Source organism: Sciurus carolinensis, chromosome 13, assembly GCF_902686445.1.
Source record: "Sciurus carolinensis chromosome 13, mSciCar1.2, whole genome shotgun sequence".
Classification (NCBI taxonomy): Eukaryota; Metazoa; Chordata; class Mammalia; order Rodentia; family Sciuridae; genus Sciurus; species Sciurus carolinensis.
The window spans coordinates 47345040-47366870 of NC_062225.1; the positions used below are offsets into that span (position 1 = coordinate 47345040).

At 38.8% G+C, this 21831-nt stretch overlaps 1 protein-coding gene across 2 annotated transcripts in view; it reads left to right on the top strand.

Annotated features, from left to right (window-relative positions):
- The first annotated feature begins 5512 nt into the window (after nucleotides 1-5512).
- The window catches only part of Efemp1 (EGF containing fibulin extracellular matrix protein 1), a 55334-nt gene continuing 39015 nt past the window's right edge, over nucleotides 5513-21831 (top strand). The window contains exons 1-5 of one of the 2 annotated variants that reach the window (XM_047522250.1): nucleotides 5550-5668; nucleotides 6432-6472; nucleotides 6902-6989; nucleotides 11097-11145; nucleotides 11309-11695. In XM_047522250.1, the coding sequence (XP_047378206.1) occupies nucleotides 6909-6989; nucleotides 11097-11145; nucleotides 11309-11695 (517 nt within the window). In that variant the 5' untranslated portion in view covers nucleotides 5550-5668; nucleotides 6432-6472; nucleotides 6902-6908. Of the gene's footprint in view, nucleotides 5669-6431; nucleotides 6473-6901; nucleotides 6990-11096; nucleotides 11146-11308; nucleotides 11696-21831 lie in introns of both variants that reach the window. The other variant, XM_047522249.1, reaches the window with a different exon arrangement.

A 21831-nucleotide genomic window follows, 5' to 3' on the forward strand; every position in this document is an offset into this window, starting at 1 on the left:
CCTTACAGAAATAGAGCAAGCAATTATGAAATTCATCTGGAAGAATAAAAAACCCAGAATATCTAAAGCAATCCTCAGTAGAAAGAGTGAAGCAGGGGATATCACAATACCAGATCTTCGACTCTACTACAAAGCAATAGTAACAAAAACGGCATGGTATTGGTACCAAAATAGAAAGGTGGATCAATGGTACAGAATAGAGGACACGGACACAAACCCAAATAAATACAATTTTCTCATACTAGACAAAGAGGCCAAAAATATGCAATGGAGAAAAGATAGCCTCTTCAACAAATGGTGCTGGGAGAATTGGAAATCCATATGCAACAGAATGAAACTAAACCCATATCTCTCACCATGCACGAAACTAAACTCAAAATGGATTAAGGACCTCGGAATCAGACCAGAGACCCTGCATCTTATAGAAGAAAAAGTAGGTCCAGAGCTTCAACATGTCGGCTTAGGACCAGGCTTCCTCAACAGGACTCCCATAGCACAAGAAATAAAAGCAAGAATCAATAACTGGGATAGATTCAAACTAAAAAGCTTTCTCTCAGCAAAGGAAACTATCAGCAATGCAAAGAAAGAGCCTACAGAGTGGGAAAAAATCTTTGCCAATCATACTTCAGATAGAGCACTAATCTCCAGAATCTATAAAGAACTCAAAAAACTCTACACCAAGAATGCAAATAATCCAATCGACAAATGGGCTAAGAAATGAATAGACACTTCACAGAAGAAGATGTACAAGCAATCAACAAACATATGGAAAAATGTTCAACATCTCTAGTAATAAGAGAAATGCAAATCAAAACCACCCTAAGATTCTATCTCACCCCAATTAGAATGGCGATTATCAAGAATACAAGCAACAACAGGTGTTGGCAAGGATATGGGGAGAAAGGTACACTCATACATTGCTGGTGGGGCTGCAAATTAGTGCAGCCACTCTGGAAAGCAGTGTGGAGACTCCTTAGAAAACTTGGAATGGAACCACCGTTTGACCCAGCTATCCCACTCCTTGGCCTGTACCCAAAGGAATTAAAATCAGCATATTACAGAGATACAGCTACATCAATGTTCATAGCTGCTCAGTTCACAATAGCCAGATTGTGGAACCAACCTAGATGTCCTTCAATTGATGAATGGATAAAGAAACTGTGGTATATATGTACAATGGAATATTACTCAGCCATAAAGAATGATAAAATTATGGCATTTGCAGGCAAATGGATGAAATTGGAGAATATCATGCTAAGTGAGATAAGCCAATCTCAAAAAACCAAAGGAAGAATGATATCGCTAATAAGTGGATGATGACACATAATGGGGGTTGGGAGGGGTTAGTGTTAGGGTTAGGGAGGGGGGCACGAATGGAGGAAGGAAAGACTGTATAGAGGGTAAAGAGGGGTGGGAGGGGTGGGAGGGGTGGGGGGAAGGAAGGACTGTATAGAGGGAAAAGAGGGGTGGGAGGGGTGGGGGTGAAGGAAAAAAATAACAAAATGAATCAAACAGCATTACCCTATGTAAATTTATGATTACACAAATGGTATGCCTTTACGCCATGTACAGAGAAACAACATAAACAACATGTATCCCATTTGTTTATAATAAAAAAAAACCTATGTGGGATCTTGAGACTTCTGATTAAAAGATAAATATTAGAGAAAACATATAATAATTTTTCGTGTATGATATTTACAATGTAACATCTGGCAATGTAATTGGGAACACAGGGCTCCCATATTAAAGTTATTATTACTTTTTTTAAAATGATTTTGTTTGTTCTAATAGTTATATATGACAGGAGAATGCCTTTGGATACATAGATGGAGTATAACTTCTCATTCTTCTGGTTGTACATGATGTAGAATCACACGGGTCATATAATCATATATGCACAGAGGGTAATAATGTCCCAGTCATTCTACTATTGTTCCTAACCCCATTCATTCTCTTCACTCCCCTCTGTCTAATCCAAAGTACCTCTACTCTTCTCTAGCCACCCCGCTAGTGTGAATGAGCATCCGCGTATCAGAGAAAACATTAGGACTTTGGTTTTCTCTGATACCGTTACTTTTTAAGTTACAAGAAGCCAGAGTTGCCTTCTTGAGGCAGTGACTGTTAAAGGGAAGAGTCACAACTTAAATCTTTGTAAATTTTTGAAATCTCACACACACACACACACACACACACACACACACACACACACACGGTAGATTGAGAATCTGCTCCAAGTAGAAGTAGATGAATGCTCACCTCACCCAAGGACAGAGGCTAGGCATCTCTCCCCATACATACCTAGGCCGGTCATTTTGGAGTGCAGGGCCCAGGTACAACACTTGACAGGATCTGAGTTCCCACAGAGGGAGTCTTCCTCAGCTAGCAGTGAGCACATTTTCTGCGACAAGGAACACCTGACTCAAACTGCTTGAACTGTGAGGAAATATACTGCCTGACAAAGCTAGAGTGCAGAAGTAGAGCAGAGTCCATTTTTGAGTGGCTCAGAAGTCATACAACGACTTCCATGGTCCCTAGGCGTCCTTGCCCTTATGGACCCCTTCCATCATAAAAAATAATTAAAAATAAAAATAATAATAGTAATAATAAATTATATTTTATAACCACAATGGTATAAATATAAATAAACCCAGGAAGGATACATTTATTTCCTCCTTCTGATTTTGAAAGAAATTAAATTATTAGGGCTGGGGATAAAGCATAAGGCCCTGGGTTCAATCTCCAGCACGGCAAAAAAAAATAAATAAAATTATCACGGAGAAACCCTGAAAGCATCAAGAGCTGATTGCATTACTTTCAGACTAATCAGGAAACACCCTGGCGTTTGGAATGGGCACAATACCTAAATAATATTGGGTTATGTTGGAGAGGAGGAATGGTCTACTACAGCCCGCACGCCAGAAATCCTGGTGTCTAAAAACAGTCATTCACATGTACTTGATATCTGTCATGAGATTCTCACTCAATCCTTAGAACAACCTTAAGAAATAGACTGATATCCTTCCTATTTTACAAAAGCAGTAACTGAGGCATAGAAATTGTAAAGAGTTTGCCCAAGGCAAATTTCTTAAACAGAACAAAAAAGGATAAAACATAAGGAAAAAAGTAATAAATTGAACTTCATCAAAATTAAAAATGTTTCTTTCAAAAGACAGAATTAACATATTGAAAAAACAACAGACTAGGAGAAAATATTCAAAAAACATATTCAACAAAGGGCTGGCAGGAAAACTATTTCTTACAAAAACTCTTACAACTAATAAGAAGACAAAAGAAGTCAAAGAAATAAATAAGATTGACATGGGCCTTACAGAAAGGAAGATATATTAATGGACAATAAGCATGTGAAAAATGTTTAGCACTCGACATCAGAGAATTATAAAATAAAACCATAATGAAATAGCATTTACACAGCAACAAAATGACTAACATGATAAATATCTGGCAATATTTATATTGGCAAGTGTGGTCAAGGATGTGGAGCAAGTGGAATCTCATATATGGCTGGTGGAAATGTAAAATGGTACACTTACTTTGGACAACATTTTGGCATGTTCTTCTACCATATAATCTAGCAATTGTACTCCTATTTACCTAATAGAAAACATATATGCCCACACAAATATTTCTGTGAATGTCCATATTGGAGTATAGCTACACAATGGAATACTATGCAACAATAAAAAGGGATAAACTTTTGAAACTCCTAACAAGGGTGCATCTCAAAAATATGCGAAGTGAAGGAAATCAGACCCAAGAGATTATATATTCTATAATTTAATTCATGTGAATGTCTGCTGAGAAAAGGCTGCAGAAGAACAACAGTGTAAGCAGGGAGATCAAACAGGAGACTATTAAAATAGAGGTAGAAAACAGTAGTGGCTTAGACCAGGATGTCTGCAAAGGAGATGATGGGAAGCTGACCAGTTCTGGATATATTTGAAGGTGAAGCCAACAGTTTTCTGAAGACTTGAATGTGAGAAAAAGAGAAATCAAGGATGACTCCATGGTTCTGGACCACAGCAAATGGAAAGATGAAAGTTCTATTAATTGAGCTGGTGAAACAGGTGGGTGGAGTAGTTTGGGGAGAAGATGAGACCAACAGATGTGATCAGTCTGAAATGTCCATTAGTTGTCTAAATGAAGATAAGTCCACAGTGGGATATACAGGAAGAGATCCAGGCTGCAGATAAGGGTTTTCACCTCATTTTTCTGGAGAAAAGACTGAAGACAGGTAAAAAAGAGTTCAAATGAAACTGAAGAAAACACCTGGATAGATCTTTTACTGAACAAAAAGCAAAGATTCATTTAAAAAAAAAAAAAGGTTTAAGGGGAAATGATGTACTAGAATTTTGGTAATAAAAATCTTGAATACAATTAACAAAACTATAGGCTCATATGAGGTTCAAGGAAGGTCAGGGAGCTCCTCTGGGCTTGCCCGATATTGCAAAACTTTTTGCCAAGCTGGCAAGGTCTGGGTACCTACTTGGCAACTTCTCTCTTGCAGTCCCTATCACCTTCTCACCCTTGGTGACACCTGTGCTTTCTGTTCTTGGGTAAGTTAAGTTCTTAACCCCTCCTGTTGGCAGGTAATCTCTGCATTTGATGGTTTGGTTCTTAAAAGGCACAGCTGCCAAGGAAGCAAACTATTAATCTGACTTTAGAGTTGCAGCTTTCAGAGATAACCCCAATCTGTGTGGTATGATTCAACGAAAAGCAAAAATAATTTTTTTTCTCTCTGTCCAGATTCCTAAAATTCCACCATTGGTTTGAAAGGGGGGAAAAGCAAAATATCCAACTTTGAATAAGCAGCATTGAGGACTCCATCAAGTGAACCAGAAGAGAAAAGATAAACTGCAGAGGAGAAAGGAGACTCACTGAAAAGCAAGGGTTGAAAAATCAAAAGTAAACTTCCCCTCACAATTTGGTTGGGGTGAGTTCTACTGGCCCCTTCCCAACACCTTGCACATAGTAGGCCACAGATATTTGTTGAATGAATACATGAATTCTCATTTTTGTTTATTTGAGGAAGCAGACCTTTTCCCTCAAAAAAGAAAGAAAGAAAGAAAGAAAGAAAGAAAGAAAGAAAGAAAGAAAGAAAGAAAGAAAGAAACAGGAGGAGGAGGAGGATCTTAAAAAGCAAAAGGATCAGTTCTATGAATAGGCTTAATGTACTCTCAAAACTGTGGAAATTTTTTTAAAGCAACATTTGAAACTTTCTAGGAGAGATGTTTGCCCCTCCTAGGACACAAGAAATCGCCCTGTAGGCTGTGAGCATCACCAAGGCTGATTCAAAAGCAGGGCATCACTTCTCAGATGTACCCTCTGAGGCCTGGGGTCCGGGTGAGTCAAGAAACGCAGCAACTGGCAGGGTAGGGCAGGCTCTGGGCGGCGTAGACCCGCCTTGGGGGGCGCAGAACCAGCTGCGCGGTGCGCTGCCCCGCGGGCTTGCAGCGCTTGGCTGGGCGCTTGCGCCTCCCTCGGCTCTCTCCTCCGCCCCGCTTCGCCCTCCCCCTTTCCCTCCCTTTCTCCTCCTCCTCCTGCCGCCGCGGCCGCTGCCAGACCTCGCCAGTTCAGACCCACCGGGCTGCCCTCCCCTGCGCACTCCCCTCGCTGCCCCGGCCCCGAGCGCAGCACAGCAGCGCAGGTAGGAGCCCCCGACGGGAAATCGCACCAAGCACACCCAGCGCCCCAGAGGCTGCGCGCCGGGGAATAAGGTGGGGTGACCTGCGAGGTGCAGAGCGCCCGAGAACTGCCCCGGACTGCGCAAAGTCTCAGGCAGAAAGGGAGGTGGAGGTGTGCAGTCTAGGAATGCGATCTGTCGGCATGTGCGAGTAGTCGGTGACATCTGTTGGGATGGGCATGTGTGTGCGCGCCGACAACCGACCGGCAGGGTTTTGCCTGTAAACGTGATTTTGAAGATTTCAGGAGACCCGTGTGAGAAATTTAAGCTGCACTTGGATTCCACGCGAGCTAAAATAGAAGCTGGAGCGCTAAGCAGCTCTGACGGACAGCCGCCTGTTAGCTTATAGTTGAGAAACGGGACCTAACCTGGCTGGAGGCGCCAGGGCCCTCCGCCCCGACGTTGGTACCCTGGGGCTGCTGCACGTTCTGCAGTTCCGCCCCTAGACAGCCCGGATCCTGAAGGTAGCAGGTCGGGGACCTAGGGATTGATAAGATACAAGGGAATCAGTGGCATTGGGCTGCTCCTCTATACAACCTGAGGCTTTTAAACAAAAGCTGTGCGCAGAGAACGGCGTGGAAATGCACTTTGAATGTGTGTACGGGAGGATGTGGGACGCTCTAGTATTCTACTAGAACTGGGAAGAGATTGCTCTCCGAATTTTGTTTTGATATTTTGTTAAGAAAAAAAAAAAGTTTGAGGCCATGTAATTCATATTGATTCGCAGGTATTTTTGCTGAGCTATGCAAGGAACTGCACTAGCTGGAGGTGAGCATATAGGGAAATCCTTAAAGTTCAAGGGAATAGAGGTTTACTGCCCCACTTCCACCCCTGGGGGAGGCGGGATTCACCGTCGCCTTTAAAATTGATTACTTTTAATTTTTCTCTTCAAGTCCCTTTTTCTGGAACCGGCTGTGTAAGTGCAGTATAAAATACACTCTGAATGTCTTCTTAATATGGATGAATGGAGTAAAGAGAAATGCAATTCTGCAGCCGTTTTTCAGTCTTTCCTGCCTCATTTGGTGGCTACCGGGAAGGTTGAGGAGGGGGAGGGGAAATAAGAAAGCAAATGAGAAGTTCGGTGTTGTAGAGCCTCTGCCTCCCCACCCTCCTTGACTTGCCGGTTACTTCACTGCTGAAGTCCCCCTCCCCCCGCAGCAGATACTAAACATCGATTTGTCCTGTGTTTTCTTTGAGATTCACAATGTTGAAAGTCCTTTTCCTAACTATGCTGACTCTGGCCCTGGTCGAGTCACAGGACACCGAAGAAACCATCACATACACGGTAAGGGGTGATGGAATTTGAGATAAGAGCGTTCAGTGGGATTCTATGACACAAGAAAGATTTTACCCACCCCTGCCATTGAATGCCGGCTCTATTCTGTGACGGGTAATAAATTAAACACCACTTTAGTATGGTTCACATTTAAGATTTGTTGTGAATTGCCCAGAATCCTTTTAAAAGTTCATTTAGATCACCAGTTGAGATAAGGATCAAAAATGTAATGATTTGTATGAGGACAAAAGAAAGGAAACCCTTTTGAAACTGAAATCAAAGTAAGCTACATGTTTCCAACACATTTAGTAAATTAATGGATGTAAGGAATCAGGAAACTTGAATTCCCACATACATGCAAATGAAATCAGTAAGTACAGAATAACATCAAGTCAAATAAGAATGTTAAACATGATATAAGCACAGCATCCCATTTGTGCATGTGACTTTTGTCATGGAAGCAGCCTTTATTAAATTTATAAAGGCTATATATTCATTTACAGTATAACTCACATAAGTACCCTACAGGATGCAGTATTGGCTAACGCAGATTTAAAATGCAGTTTGTACAACTGTGCTTTGCATTTTCTATTAGTATCTCTGATATGATATTTCCAAAGTGTTTGATTAACTAGTTAATGCATGAGTATAACCAATATATAATAAAATGTTAAAATTATCATCTGACCATTCCCACTGCCAAAAATAGATATGGTAAGAACAGGGCAAGACAGAACTTACCTCACTTGAGTGAGGTGAGTTTGCATCTCTGTTTTGTGTTTTGTAGTTTTCAGTCAGTTTATGAAGTGAATGACATTTGTCCTGGTTCAGAAAATGAAAAACACATTTTTCTATTTGCTCCCAACTTTAAAAATTAAGTAATCACACTCAAAAGAATGCAAAAAAATTTTTTTAAACTTAAAAGTGATCTAATGTCAATTACTGATAATAAACATTATCTCACTTTTTTTTAATCCCTGAATGTTAGTATTCATCTGGCAAATGTTTCTTTTTGTTGTTCAGATCAATTATAAATAAAATAGCATAATATAAATATTTTGTTAACTTGATGTTAAATGCAGTTGCTTCCTCTGCTGAAGATAAATAAAGCAAGAGAAATTAATGCATGTGCTGTTTATCTTCAATGAAAATGTTTTGTTATTCAAGCTAAACTTACTACCTTCTCAGGGAACTAAAATTTAATTTGCTTTTCCCTTTTGTAATCATGTAATAAAAGGTTTTATTGCTTTTACAATTGCTTATTTTATGCCCTTCCGTTTGCTAATCACCTAAATCTAACTTATTTTTAGTAAATAAAGTTTCCTGTGGAGTAAGGACTGTAGTTCTAAGACTACTAACAAGGGTTCACTATTATTCTAACAGATTTTCCAGATATGATACCCTTTTTGTGCTAAGATTAGTTCTATTCTCTTTTGAATTAAGTATGCCTAGTAATCCATAGTTAGAGGACATAAAGGACAGAGGTACCTATATAAGTACTCCACTATGGAGACACTATCTCCTTTCACCATCGCAGTAAAGTAGGAGGTAAGTGGCATCCTGCTTGCCCTGCTGATGACAGAACTGAAGACCAGAAAGTGTGCCTCACGTCTACACAACCAGCAAGTGATAAAGCTAAATTCAGTCTAGGCTTGTTCAATAATAGGTCCACATCAAATGTTCTGGAACTAAATAGCTACAACAAACTGCAAGTCCACTACTTACCATTCAGATTATTCAAGTGAACTGCCATCTTTGCCTGGTTTGAAAGATACCGTTTGGAAGAATGGGCTTGTATCCACAACACAGCCTCATATTCCCCTTCCATATTGGATGGAGGGTTTAGTCAGCTACTGCACAAGCATCTCTCATAACTATTCAAAGAATTTAAGTTGCCAGTTACACCTGTAATCCCAGCATTTTGGGAGGCTGAGGTAGGAAATCACAAGTTCCAGGCCAGCCTCAGCAACTTAGCAGGGCCCTCAGTAACTTAGCAAGGTCCTATTCCAAAATGAAAAAATGCGATGAAATAAAAAGGGCTGGAGATGTAGCTCAGTGGTAAAGTGCCTCTGGGTTCAATCCCCAGTACCAAAAAAAAAAAAAAAAAAAGAAAAAAAAATCATAATTTAAAATTTTTTAAGTTTATTTGTTTACTAAGAATAGTCAGCCTTCTGTCCCAGGGAATTTACCCTGGGAATACACTGTTGAAAACTACAAAGTTTCTAAGTAAATACAAGTAGTCTTATACAGTTTATATAAATTGCTAAAGAAATAGAAAAGTGAAGAGGTGATTAATGTCGGTGCTGGCATGTTAAAGAAGATAGAACTCTGTGCTGGTTCTTGAAGGAGTTATGACCTCAGATTGATCCAAAAAAGGCTAAAGGGCCCTTGAGTCAAAGAGTGTGACATCATCAAATACTGGGGCTGAAAACAGCAACAATAAAGCCTGGAGGGCATAAAGGCAGATGGGCTGAAGCTGGGGTTGGAGAGAACCTGGAGACAGTAATAATGACTTACAGAGGTGTGAGGCCCACTATGAGCCCTTAGTAATCAAAAGAGCAAAAACCATTGTCATGGGGGCTTCCGCAGAATGTAGAGATCAAGAACCTTGTCTCCTCATGAGGCCAGAAAGAGTAGGTAGAAATGGGGCTAACGTGGTAGATACAGGAACAGACACAAGCAGGCAAAGCTTGAAGGAAAAGAATTGGAAAAGTCAAAGTTGATGTTCATGCGTCTTGAGAAAGGTGGTGTTACCTTGGAAGTATTGGAAAAACTAGAAAAAATTAGTCTGGGAAATAACATGAGTTTAGTTATCATCCTGGTAAATTTCAGGTGTCAATTAAACAGTTAAAAGGATATCTCTGCCACCATTCAGCTAGCTATTTGCCATACATCTGTTGTTGAATGAGGAATTCTTGGCTCTGTTAAAAGGATCATGTTTGCTTATTTGTTTACTCTATTTTTGCACAATCCTTCCTGAAGCATCATCCTTACCACGACGTTCTCAAGTGAGCAACTGATCAAATTGTTTCTGGAGCATTAAAGTTCTGCAGGGACTCTAACCACCTACAGCAACATTTCTCAAGATGTGGCCCATGGATGACCTATTTGGGAATCACCTGGGATATTAGGAATTCAGATTCCAGGCCTCTGGCCCAGACCTATAGAATCAGATCCTTTGGTTTGCAGAGCCTCAAAATTCACATTTTAACAAGCACCCTAGGTGATCCTAAGGCATAACAAAGCTTGAAATTCAAGGACCTTCAGGGTAGAATCTAGTTCCCTCTATCCCAAGGAAAGGCTTCCTGGATTTGATGGAAACCTCACCCCTGACTCAGAAACACTTGCAGCCCTTTCCCTCTTACAATTCTGTGCCTTTGCTCACAATGGTCCTCCTTCCTAGAATAGGAAAAATCCTGCTCATTCTGTAAGACCCAAGTCACTTGTCACCTTCCCTGTGAAGCCTTCCCTTCTTCGCTGTTCATGCCAACCCTTCAGCCCTGAGCAGAGTGCCTCACCCCTTCTACATACACACTGACATCTTGTTCCAACTTGTCCAACTGTCTGTCTTCTGGCCCTTGAACTGCTTGAAGGGGCAAGGTGTTCATCATCTTTGCATCTACAGGGCCTAGGACAATCCCTAAGTGCTTAATAGATGACTTGTTCAGGGAGTGCACATGAGAGGACCTATAGGAAGTGAAGCGAAGAGGAAGGATGGGTGTGAGAAGAAGCTAATCATGGTGAGCAAAGCCAGGTGCTTGATTGCTCAAGAGGATTTGGAGAAGAGGAAGATGTCAGGGCTGGTAGGGGTGAGTAGAGAACTTGGTGAATTTTTTGGTGAAATTTTCAATGTGGGAAAGGGGGTAAATAAAAGAGTAATCAGAGAGATTGGAGAAGATTAGTCTCAAGACAGAGAAAAGGATTCAAGGGAACGCTGAAGCATATCTATGCATAGATTTATCTTTAACACAAGGATGGCTAGAGAACATTAAGTTATCCATCTTGTATATCTAGGACTCCAGCCCAAGGATTGTTGCCCATGAGCACAATTTTGAGTGTCTTCTTAGGGAAACAACTAATTGTTTTCTGGCTCCATCTTTGATGTTTCCTTTGCAGCAATGCACTGACGGATATGAGTGGGACCCTGTAAGACAGCAGTGCAAAGGTGAGCTGGCTTCAAAGACTTCCATCTGAACATAGCTTCCTGTCTCCATCTCTTGTAGTGCTCTTGCTGTCCTGCTCATATTATACTAAAGGCATGTGCCTATAGTTACATGTTCCTTTTTCTCTCTAAAAAGATTGCTGACTTATTTTATTACTGATCACAGATATTGATGAATGTGACATTGTCCCTGATGCTTGCAAAGGTGGAATGAAATGTGTCAACCACTATGGAGGATACCTGTGCCTTCCTAAAACAGCCCAGATTATTGTCAATAATGAACAACCTCAGCAAGAAACACCAGCAGCTGAAGCAGCCTCAGGCGCAGCCACCGGGGGTATGGCTGCCAGTAGCATGGCAACCAGTGGAGTGGTGCCTGGGGGTGGTTTTGTGGCCAGTGCTGCTGCAGTCGCGGGCCCTGAAGTACAGACTGGCCGAAATAACTTTGTCATCCGTCGGAACCCAGCTGACCCTCAGCGCATTCCCTCCAACCCTTCCCATCGGATCCAGTGTGCGGCAGGCTACGAGCAGAGCGAGCACAATGTGTGCCAAGGTGAGCGTGACTTACTATGCTAACATGAACGTTCTCGCCCCTGTGCACCTCGGGTAAGGATGCCAGCAGTGGCTCATGTTTACCCAGGGCTTCCAGTGAGACACTGTGTAGAGTGCTTTGTCCATGCTGGCATATTTAAACGTTGCAATAATCCTAAAAGGTAATTGTCATTGGTGTTATCGTTTTCCAAATGAGGAAACTGTGGTGCAGAAAGTTCATCAGTGGTTCCCTCCCTTAGCTGCTCCTATTTATAGTCACTTAGGAACCTTTAAAATTTCTCAATGGCCAAACCACACCCTAGCACCATTAAATAACTGTCCCTAGAGGTAGATTCCAGGCATCAGTAATTTTTAAAAGCACCCTATGTAGTTCAGCATGCAGCCAAGTTTAAGAACCAGAGGTCGCACAGGTGGAAATACAGAGCTGGCTTTGAAATCCAGGCAGGAGGCCGCCAGAGTCACAGTTGTCAGAAGTAGCAGTCAGGTGATTCATCTGGAATTTGAAATTGTGCTCCATAAATGTCTCCCATTGGTTTCTCAAGCTTTCTTGTCAGTGACTTATTTTCCTCATTTAGGAATAAAGAAGCAGGGCTCCTGCCTCACTACCTTGGAGGGAGTCTTCACTGCTCACATTTATTTCTTTTAAAATTCTCATTTGAGCACATTTTGCTTCTATCACTTGCACCATGGCACGGTCTGCTTGGGCTTTTCTGTTTATTTTCACAGAGAGTACACATCACTGTGTATTCTAGAAACAGCTGTAGACTCATGCTAGCACAGTGATAAGAATCTCAGGCTTTGAAGACATGTAGGATATTAGCTAACTGGACTGTGCTAAGGGATTTTGTTTCCTTTTTCCTTCTTAGCAAACCCTTTCAGAGCTGCCTGATTTGGAGATTGTGTTAATGAGATGGGGCTATAGGAACCCCCCACCCTCAACTCCTTTCACACTGCTAGGAGCTAACTGGGCAGAACCCATGTTATGGGGCTCATTGTCACCACCACATAAGTGCACAGTACATACACACTGCCAGTGGAAAGAGCCCAGGAGTTCTCACCTCCCAGCTTCTGAGTGAGGAAGAGACCACCTTCCTCCCTCCACGCAGGTGGGATCCTAGAAGTGCTGCGTTCAGTGGAAAGCGCATCTCCTTGTGCCCTGAGAGCTGCCCTGTTTACCAGTGCTTCGTTTTATCTTCTGTATAAGAGACACTAGATTTTAAATGGCTTATAAATGAAGTACAGAAATCTATCATCCTCTGACTTTTCTTATTTCATATTTTGTGTGCAAATTTTAAGTTACCCCACATCGGGAGCTAACCCATGCAGTGATGGTGTCCCTTTTCAGAGGGAGCATCATTTGAGCATCTGTTTTGTGTTACTGTCATGAGTCAGAATTCCAGTATTGATGATGAATGCTTCAGCATCTGCTTGATATTCTGATATTTAATTTAAGGATTATGTCAAGGAGATAAACTGATGAGGTTATTCTTGTATATGTGTATTTGGGTGAATATGGATTAAAATTACCTTGAGTTTATTTAAGATTTACCAACTTTTAATTGTTTTTTTTAAATATATAATTAGTTTGGAAGATTTGGTAGTATGTTTCCTGAAATTTAAAAAATTTTGTTGGATTTCAGTATTGGCTTTTATATTTTGGGTTATTTTTAGCCTTTCTGATGTTATATATTTCAATGGTATTTGGGAGATAAAACAAACAAACAAACAGATAATGAATGGGTTCTTTATTGTCCAAAGTGGTTTATAGTCCATCCTTGATATTTATGGTGGAATTTAAGAATAATTCCTAAAACTGCATGAAGGAGTTCTAGAATGATATATATTCAAGACATAAAATATCCATTAATCACAGTAGAAATTATACTTTGAATAATGAAAATGAAATTCCATTTAATTTTTTTGAATATATTTAGACTGCCTTCCAAAGTTACTTTTAATATATTAAAACACTTCTAATTCTCCTTCTTTGGGATTTTTTTTTTTTTTTGATTTTTTTTTTTTTAGTTGTAAACTGAAACTATTAAGGACCTGCTTATGGAAAATTTAAATACATATTGGTTTACTGTGTGCAAACAGGGTATTTCCAACCCAAATAGTTCGATATAATTGAGTTGATTTCTAAATTTTCAAGTTGGGGTCTGTACTATTGAAAGCAGGGTTAAAAGTTTTTCGGATGACTTAAGGCTCAAGTTGGATTTCTTCCCACCTCACGATTTTACAAAGTGCCCATAAATGTGGATTTACTTAATTGTTGATAAAGGGGGGTTATTTCATATGATAGCAACAGAATAATCTGTCTAGGGAATCTGACTAACATAAGTCGAGTCACACTTGTGCCCATTTATTATTGAGCTAATCAAACATTCATTCCAGCTTCTTCTAATTGCCTACAGATGTATGACATTCTCATTCCAGGCCAGCAGCACAAAATAATATTTTATAACCAATGTGAAAGTGTGGGGACCTCTGCTTAAAACAATAATGTGCTCCAAGGACCTATATTCCTGACATCATCATGCAGCTTGAGGAGCCTTCTGTTTTAATAAAGATCTCCACTCTCTTTTAAATGTTGCATACTTATGCCCAGTAAACCAAACACATTTACCATGGTTGGCTGGATGAGAATAGTGAATGCCTACTTATGAGTCATATTTGTGCAAAAAAAATTTCTTTTTTCCACATTTATTTTTCAACAGGTACAGTTTATCATTACATAACCTAAAACTGAGAACATTTTTTTTGTGTGTGTAAGGGCTGAGATCTGTATTGTGTCTCAGTCTTAAAATCAACTTTGCCTTTGAATGCCCTATACCAATCACAGAGTTCCTACTAATTTAAATAATGTTAGATTTTTTTAATGAACTCTATTTTATAAATATGTCTTTTAACCAGCTATCTGTGTCAAGAGTTTAGTGAAAACATAATATTTTTATTCCTTTTCATGTATTTCAGGGTTCTCAGTTTTTTATACAAAGGAGAGGTTTGAAATACAACATAATATCCAAAGAGCAAATCAGAGTCGACTGTTTTGTTTTCAATTTTTACCAAATGATGGTGATGGCAGGGGAGCCAGTCACACTGAGAGTTTCACATAACTGGTGTTATCATTGACAGCTGTAGAACTACATGACAATCATTTCGTTGTTACATACTTGGAGCCATGCATATATAAAGTTTTAATAATTAGTTGTTTCCATGAGATATAATCTGCCTTAAAGACAACAGATATTCATCTATGCCAAAAGGAAGTGGTATGAATAGGGGATGTCTTATAACCCATTGATGGCTCATGCTTAATTTTCTACATTGTTATTACAAAGTCTATGTAATCTTTCTCAAAGGAAATGTAGTGAAAAATCACGAGCTCAAGTCAAGAACAGATTTTTTTAAATCATATATAACTTTCTAAGAGCCCATTTTTGTAGGGTAAAAATCATTTGGGAACTGGCAAAAAGGAAAAAGCATCCAGTACCTAATTTGCTTAATTGAACCTTCAAAAAATTAGATGTAGGGCATTTTGCATAGCTAGTAATTAAGCCATCACCAGCCCAGTCAAGATTTACAGATATGACTATGGACATGCTAAAGAAATCATGCCATCAAGAAATGAACTCAGTACAGATGCCTAATGAAGCTGATTATAGAGCCAAATCCAGAGCACACTTCCTGGCTTATATTATATAAGGTGTCACTGAGAGATGTGAAAACATACCCGAGGGGTTCCAGCTGTCTCTGTCTGCCAGGACTGACCTGGTTTTAAAACTGCAAGTCCCATGGCTCTGGAAACACCTCAGACCAAGACAAATAGGATGGTTGATCCCCCTAGCATACATACCCTAGGACCAAATCCCATGCAGTTCAGAGCCAAGAGTGAAAAAGTGCTAATATTAGAGTCATTAGTTCAAGTTAAGGCATTGTGTATCCAGTATGACTATTGTTTAAATTTGTTTTAATCTTTCAAAGTCAAAACCAAACTTCATAGATTTTTTTTCATTACTTGGACAGAGCTTTCCTGTGCAGTTGTTGGGATCCCACTTGCCAGTTTGCCAATGAGCAAGTCTCCACATTGTTTTAGACTTTGCACAGATAGGATACCTAGACATTAGTACCTACAGACTTAGATACATGTCATACTAAAACCAGCTCATCTTTTCACATTTCCACACTGCCAAATTAAGAACCATACTTCAATTATAAATTTTTCAGTTTACTGAAGTTTTTATTTTTTTCAACTCTTGGCTATATTTTCAATGATTTTATTTTCTTTTTATAACTATTACCTGTGATAGAGGAGCAAGTAAAACATTTTTGTCTAAAACTTGTGTGGTTTTTTTTTTTTTTTGGCCCTTTATTAAAGTCTTAAGAAACAATAAATTATGCTCAGCTTAAAAAAAAAAAAAACTCCATTCTTGGTTACCATCTATTATGTTCTGCACATTTCTTTATAAACAGAAGGATAACTAAAATACTATTCTGAAAATGAAAGAAGTTGAAGTTATTATCTATACATCTACTTTAAAAAAAGAGAAACTTGAACTAACATGTTCAGCCTCCCAGATAGGAGGGATACCTTTCTTTGACTTCTTTCATTTTGAATTTAAATTGTCTCATATCCAAAAGAAGATTTATAAATTATAGTGTAATCAAGTATCTCAGCATACCTGGCATTGTCATTACCAATTGGCTTTTAAACACTGCCCTTTTGTTGATCTTACTAATGTTATTAGGGTCTCTGGTTTTTGTAAGGAAACGCCTAATTTTTGTTGCATATAATTATACAGCTTTGATCTAAGAAAATAGATATTTTGCAAAAAGAAGCTATAATTTTATAAATTACGATATTAACCGAAAAAATGCTTAAAGCAGAAAGTAAAATGGGCATTTAACCTACTTACATTTCTTCATTGTTTTTAGATGTTAACTACCTTTGAGTACCTGAAAATTCTCTAAAGCTTTGTAAATGAATAGAAGTTAAATTTTTAGGGAAAACTTAATTTTTTTTAAGTAAGCTGATGCAATGTAATGGGAGTGATTGATTTACTCCTGAAAAATCTAGCATTGTTTCATAATTTACTTTCCAAAATACCGCAGACATTGATTTCTAATCAATTTGAGACATTTTTAGCATGCCTGTGAGAAAAATATGCGTATCTGATTCATACACAATCAGGAAGTGTCCTTAAAATTCCTTCTTAAAAATTGAATACATGCTGGGCAAACTGGTACACACCTGTAATCCCAGTGACTTGGGAGGCTGAGACAGGAGGAGTCTAAGTTCAAGGCCAGCCTCAGCAACTTAGCAAGACCCTGTCTCAAAATAAAAACGGCTGGGGATTTAGCCCAGTGGTTAAGTGCCCCTGGTTTCAATCTGCAGTACAAAAAAAAAAAAAAAAAAAAATTGAACGACAACCATTTGAGGTAGTAGAAGAAATCACTATAATCTCTTTTCTGCAATAAAAGATTGTACTATTAAACACCCCAACTTAGCAGTTTCCAAAGTGTGTGCTACACCAGAAGCATCAACTCATCTAGCAACTTATTAGAAATATGGATTCCTGGGTCCCTCCCCAGACCAACTGAATCAGAAACTCTGGGGAGGGATCCAGTGATCTACATTTTAACAATGATTCTGATGCCTGCTGAAATCAGAACCAGTACCCTAACTTGATCTTAACTTTGGGAAGCTACATTCAACTATATAAATCAGGGCAGGGTCAGAGCACTTGACATTGGATAATGAAGAGAAAGCATAAAAAAAAATGTTGTTCTGTGGGATAGAATAGAAATATATTGTTTCCCTTATCTTACTTTTCTTATTGTTGTTACCAGTACTCTGAAATGGGTGGTTCTGAAAATGAGTGGTTCTGAAAATGAGTCCTGGTTAGGATTGTATCCCTGAAGCAAGGACTCAATACGTATAATTTCAAGGAAAAGGCACATCTGAAAAACACAGGAGAGATTTGCATCTCTCTATATATAACCTGCAAAGATGACATAATATAACTATCCTTAAATTGCCAGTAGGTGAAAAGTTGTACTCTGGCTGTGGTAATGATTGATGCTCAGTGTTAGTTTTGTCTTCCATCAGGATCCCCCTTAAGTTCATGGCACAAACTTGTGATATGAAGCAATGCCATTTAGAGGTTCAGTTCATATAGAGCTACAAAAAGGAGAGACATTGACTCTGAACTTGGTCTTAAGGCATCTTTCAGTTACCAAAGTGATATGGGATCTTTCTGGTATGAGGTGTTAGTTGACCATCTTACTACATTTAGACTCTGTGAGTCATCAGATTTTTGAAAGGGTATTCACATTAGTGTCTTCTGTACAATTTAAACTTGATCAAAGATATAGTTCCCATCAAAGATGAGAAGATTCTTGTTAAGTCTAGTTAACACTTAATCTGTGGAATGAATTTCTCTCTCCTCATAGAATCACAAAGAAGTAGATTAGAGTAGAATTGCAAGTCTGGGTAACTTCAGGAATGTTCACTGGTACTAGCTCATTATTTCTTTCTCCAGCTGAAAGTCTCAAGCTTATATTCTCTAAAATCAACAAGTTGCCCTTTTGTAAGACTTGCCTTTGCACTTGTTGAATTACTGGCATAATTTTATTCTTTGAAACCAGAGAGTAAACAAAATTTGTCCCAAATGTGTTCAATTTTGCACGAATGTACAAATAAGTAATTCATGCCACATCTGAAATTCATTAGTATGCTGCTTTTTCCAGGAGGTAACCACAAATTGCACACTCAAAAATAAAACTGATCAAGAAAACTGCATTCAAACACTGGCAGAAGAAAACACTGTCACTGTAAGAATTTAGACATGATCACAGGTTTTTGGTTTAAACCTAAATGATTAGTAAACATTTGAAAAGTGAAGAAATGACATGAAAGGAAGACTGAGTGCCAAGATATTGGCAGCAGCATGGATAGTTTATTATTGTCAATTTCATATGACCACAGATGAATTGATGAAAAAGAACACCAAAGCATTCAGTTAGTGTTCAACACTGTCAATCAAGTTTGAGAACCACTTTCTGTTGTGGTTTGATAGAGTCAAAGTACGAGGAAAAATAATTGTCATGGTCCTTAGGGGACTTAGCATAATCAACACATGAGTTACCAAATAGCAATAAAACACACAACAGAGCAGTAAAGTAACACATGGGACATCACAATGACTTCTAAAATTAGAAGTAAAGTTTGTGACACAGGTAATCCCACAAGTTTTTATTGAAATACATATTTGAATGGAAAAAGAAAACATGTCCTAGAAATGTGATCAAGTACAAAAGTCTGTTTTCTTCCTGGTATGGAGAATTTAGGAGAAAATAATAAGTTGATGTGGAAATTAAGATCCTTACATCAGAGTACATACCCATCCCATGGCCAGGCAGAACTAGTGAGAAGCATTATATCCATTCCTTCTGTCCTAGAAGTGTCCTCCCAGAGGAGGTCCCAGGGACACTGTGCTTCTGATAGGAATGCCAGCAAGGAAAGGTGGGGACACAGACCAAATCAGAAAGTAACTGTGCTGCAGAGCCCACATCTATGACTGGTTCCACACTCAGTAAATCCCCCCAACAAAATAGTAGTGACTTCATCTAGCCTTAGCTATACGTCTTCCAGAACTGTTCTGTTCTATTTAGTACTGAAAAGACACTCAGAAATGTCTTCTGTTTGTTTGTATAAAAGAATGGTTTTTAATCTTCAGAGAACTCAGACTTAAAATCCAGCCATCCTGGAAAATGAGCCATTGAGTATCATGTGTGTGTAAGATTTATCTCCCAGCTCTATGCATTATAAAATTTCCATGTGGCCCATGTGTAGGTTATATTAAAAGACCATTTTATTCCTTTAATGATGGTCTTCTATGCCTTTTTCCCATTTGAAGCTTAAGCCACTTGAAAGAATTCATAGAATCTACTCTTTATATCCTTGATTATTAGGTTCTTAATAAATATAGGTAACTAAACAGGTTGCTGTTATTCCTGGAGAGTGACTAGTAATTGAATACACTGGAATTCTTTTTATTTTATGATAAGGCATTTAACCAGTGAATGCATCTTTGTATCAATATATCCTTCCTCAGAAAGCTCATGATGAATAATGAAAATACACAGTTTGGGGAAATGTTAACATGTATTATATTTGAAGATAAACATAAGATTGGAATTATTTTTTAAGTTTTACTTTTAATTGGCCAACAACTGGATATATTTATGGGGTGCAATGTGGGTTTTTGATAGATGTCCATCTTATCCTGGAGGTTTCCTAGGACTAGAGGCAAGAAATTATCCTTTTAAAATCTGTTTTTAGAACCCAAGAAAGGCATTTAGTTGAACGTAGGTACTTTAAGAAGATCTGGTCCCAATGTAGGAATAACTGAATTGCTAGGGAAGTGAGAAGGAAAACCACAGCTCTCAAGGGCCCAGGACAAAAGAACTTGACCCACTGAGGGACCGTGAGTTGATAACTGACTTATACTTGAAGTGTAGGTGAAATAAAAGTAAAGTAGGGAATGGAACTGGAACCTGCCATAAAACTGTGTACATGGCGTTCCATGTACCTAGCTAAAGTGAGATTCAAGACAGGAGTTGGACCTGCCTTTGTGCATGCAGTTAAATGTTAAAAAGGCTCTGGGGACTGTGGCAAAATAAGTTTTCACTCTGAACAGCTGTGTTTGCAAGGAATCTAATCCTGATCCCCTGAGAGAAGCCACAGAACACAATTCAAAATAGGAAACAGCTCAAGGAGGCCTGTTCATTGCCCTCCCTGGAGACTTGGTCTATCAGAACCTGGATTAGGGAAGAATTTTTATCAGTAATGACTGGATTTCACTTGTGAAATATTTTGGCCACAAAGCCAACCTGTTGTACTTGCACTCACACAAGTCTGCCATTAAATTGTTAAAATTTTTAATATTCACTAAAAACTTAAATATCCCAATATGTTCTAGTACACAAGAATCACAAAAAGCAGTGTATGTCTGTTTTCAGAGTTGATGTTGAATCCTTAGAATTGTTGATTTGAAGAGGCTTCTTAGAGAATTAGTTCAATTTTACTCATTCGTCTAAAGTATGTGAGCAATTTGGTATCTGGCACCATTCAACTTTGCAAACTCACCAATGAACTTTTTTTCTAATCACTACTTTTCATAATTTAAGGTCTGAAGAGATGCTGTTTTACAAAATGGTTTTCTCGTCTGATTCATGTTCTTTCTTGAGTAGTTGGTGATATCAGAAGACCCCTTCTCTAAAAGAGAAAAGAGCATCCCAGAAGAGATTGTTAATAGACACTTTGGAAACTTGCCTATGCAGGATACACACCCCCTCTCTTGCCTGAAGTTAGTTTATTCCAGCTGTTTATACTCACACACGTGTACACATTCATGTACCTACTCAAGTGCATACACATGATAGGCACAAATTTACACTCACCACTATTTTTAGTAGGAAAGTAGCATATACCAAAATTAAACTGATCAAAATTGATAGACTTCCAAATTAAATTGAAATGCATTTCTGCCCTCATTATTCCTGTAAAATTAACACTGGAAACAGCTTTCTAAATGCATCTGTTTATCTCTCGCAAAAGAACAGGGCACCTTGGACAGCTACTACACTATTTGCTCAACAAAGAATTGTATTAAACAGAATAACACACAGAGTCAACAATGAAACCACTAAGGCATAATCTCTGAGACTTTGTCACCTTACACTTCCGCATATCCGAGTCATTTCATTACTAATCTTTCTGACAGATTTACCTGGATTCCATCGTGACCCACCTTTGTATTTTATACTCAACAACTGAATTTTTAGCCCAATTAACTTTTTAGATAAACCATCATAGAAAGGAAATAATAACTTATCTGGGACTAACATTGAATCACCAAGCTCTTTCATTCTTCAGACTTTGGTAAATTATATAGTAAGAAGGAAGTTCAGAATAAAACTGCACTCATCAAGCAAGGCAGAAAATTCCAGTCATTCATGATGAATTAAACTTCACAGTAAAAGCCCTGGGCCCTTTTTGTTAACACAGTTCATGACCTGGTATATCGTAAGAACGCTAATCCAAGGAGGAAGCCAGAGAGAAACATCCTCCCA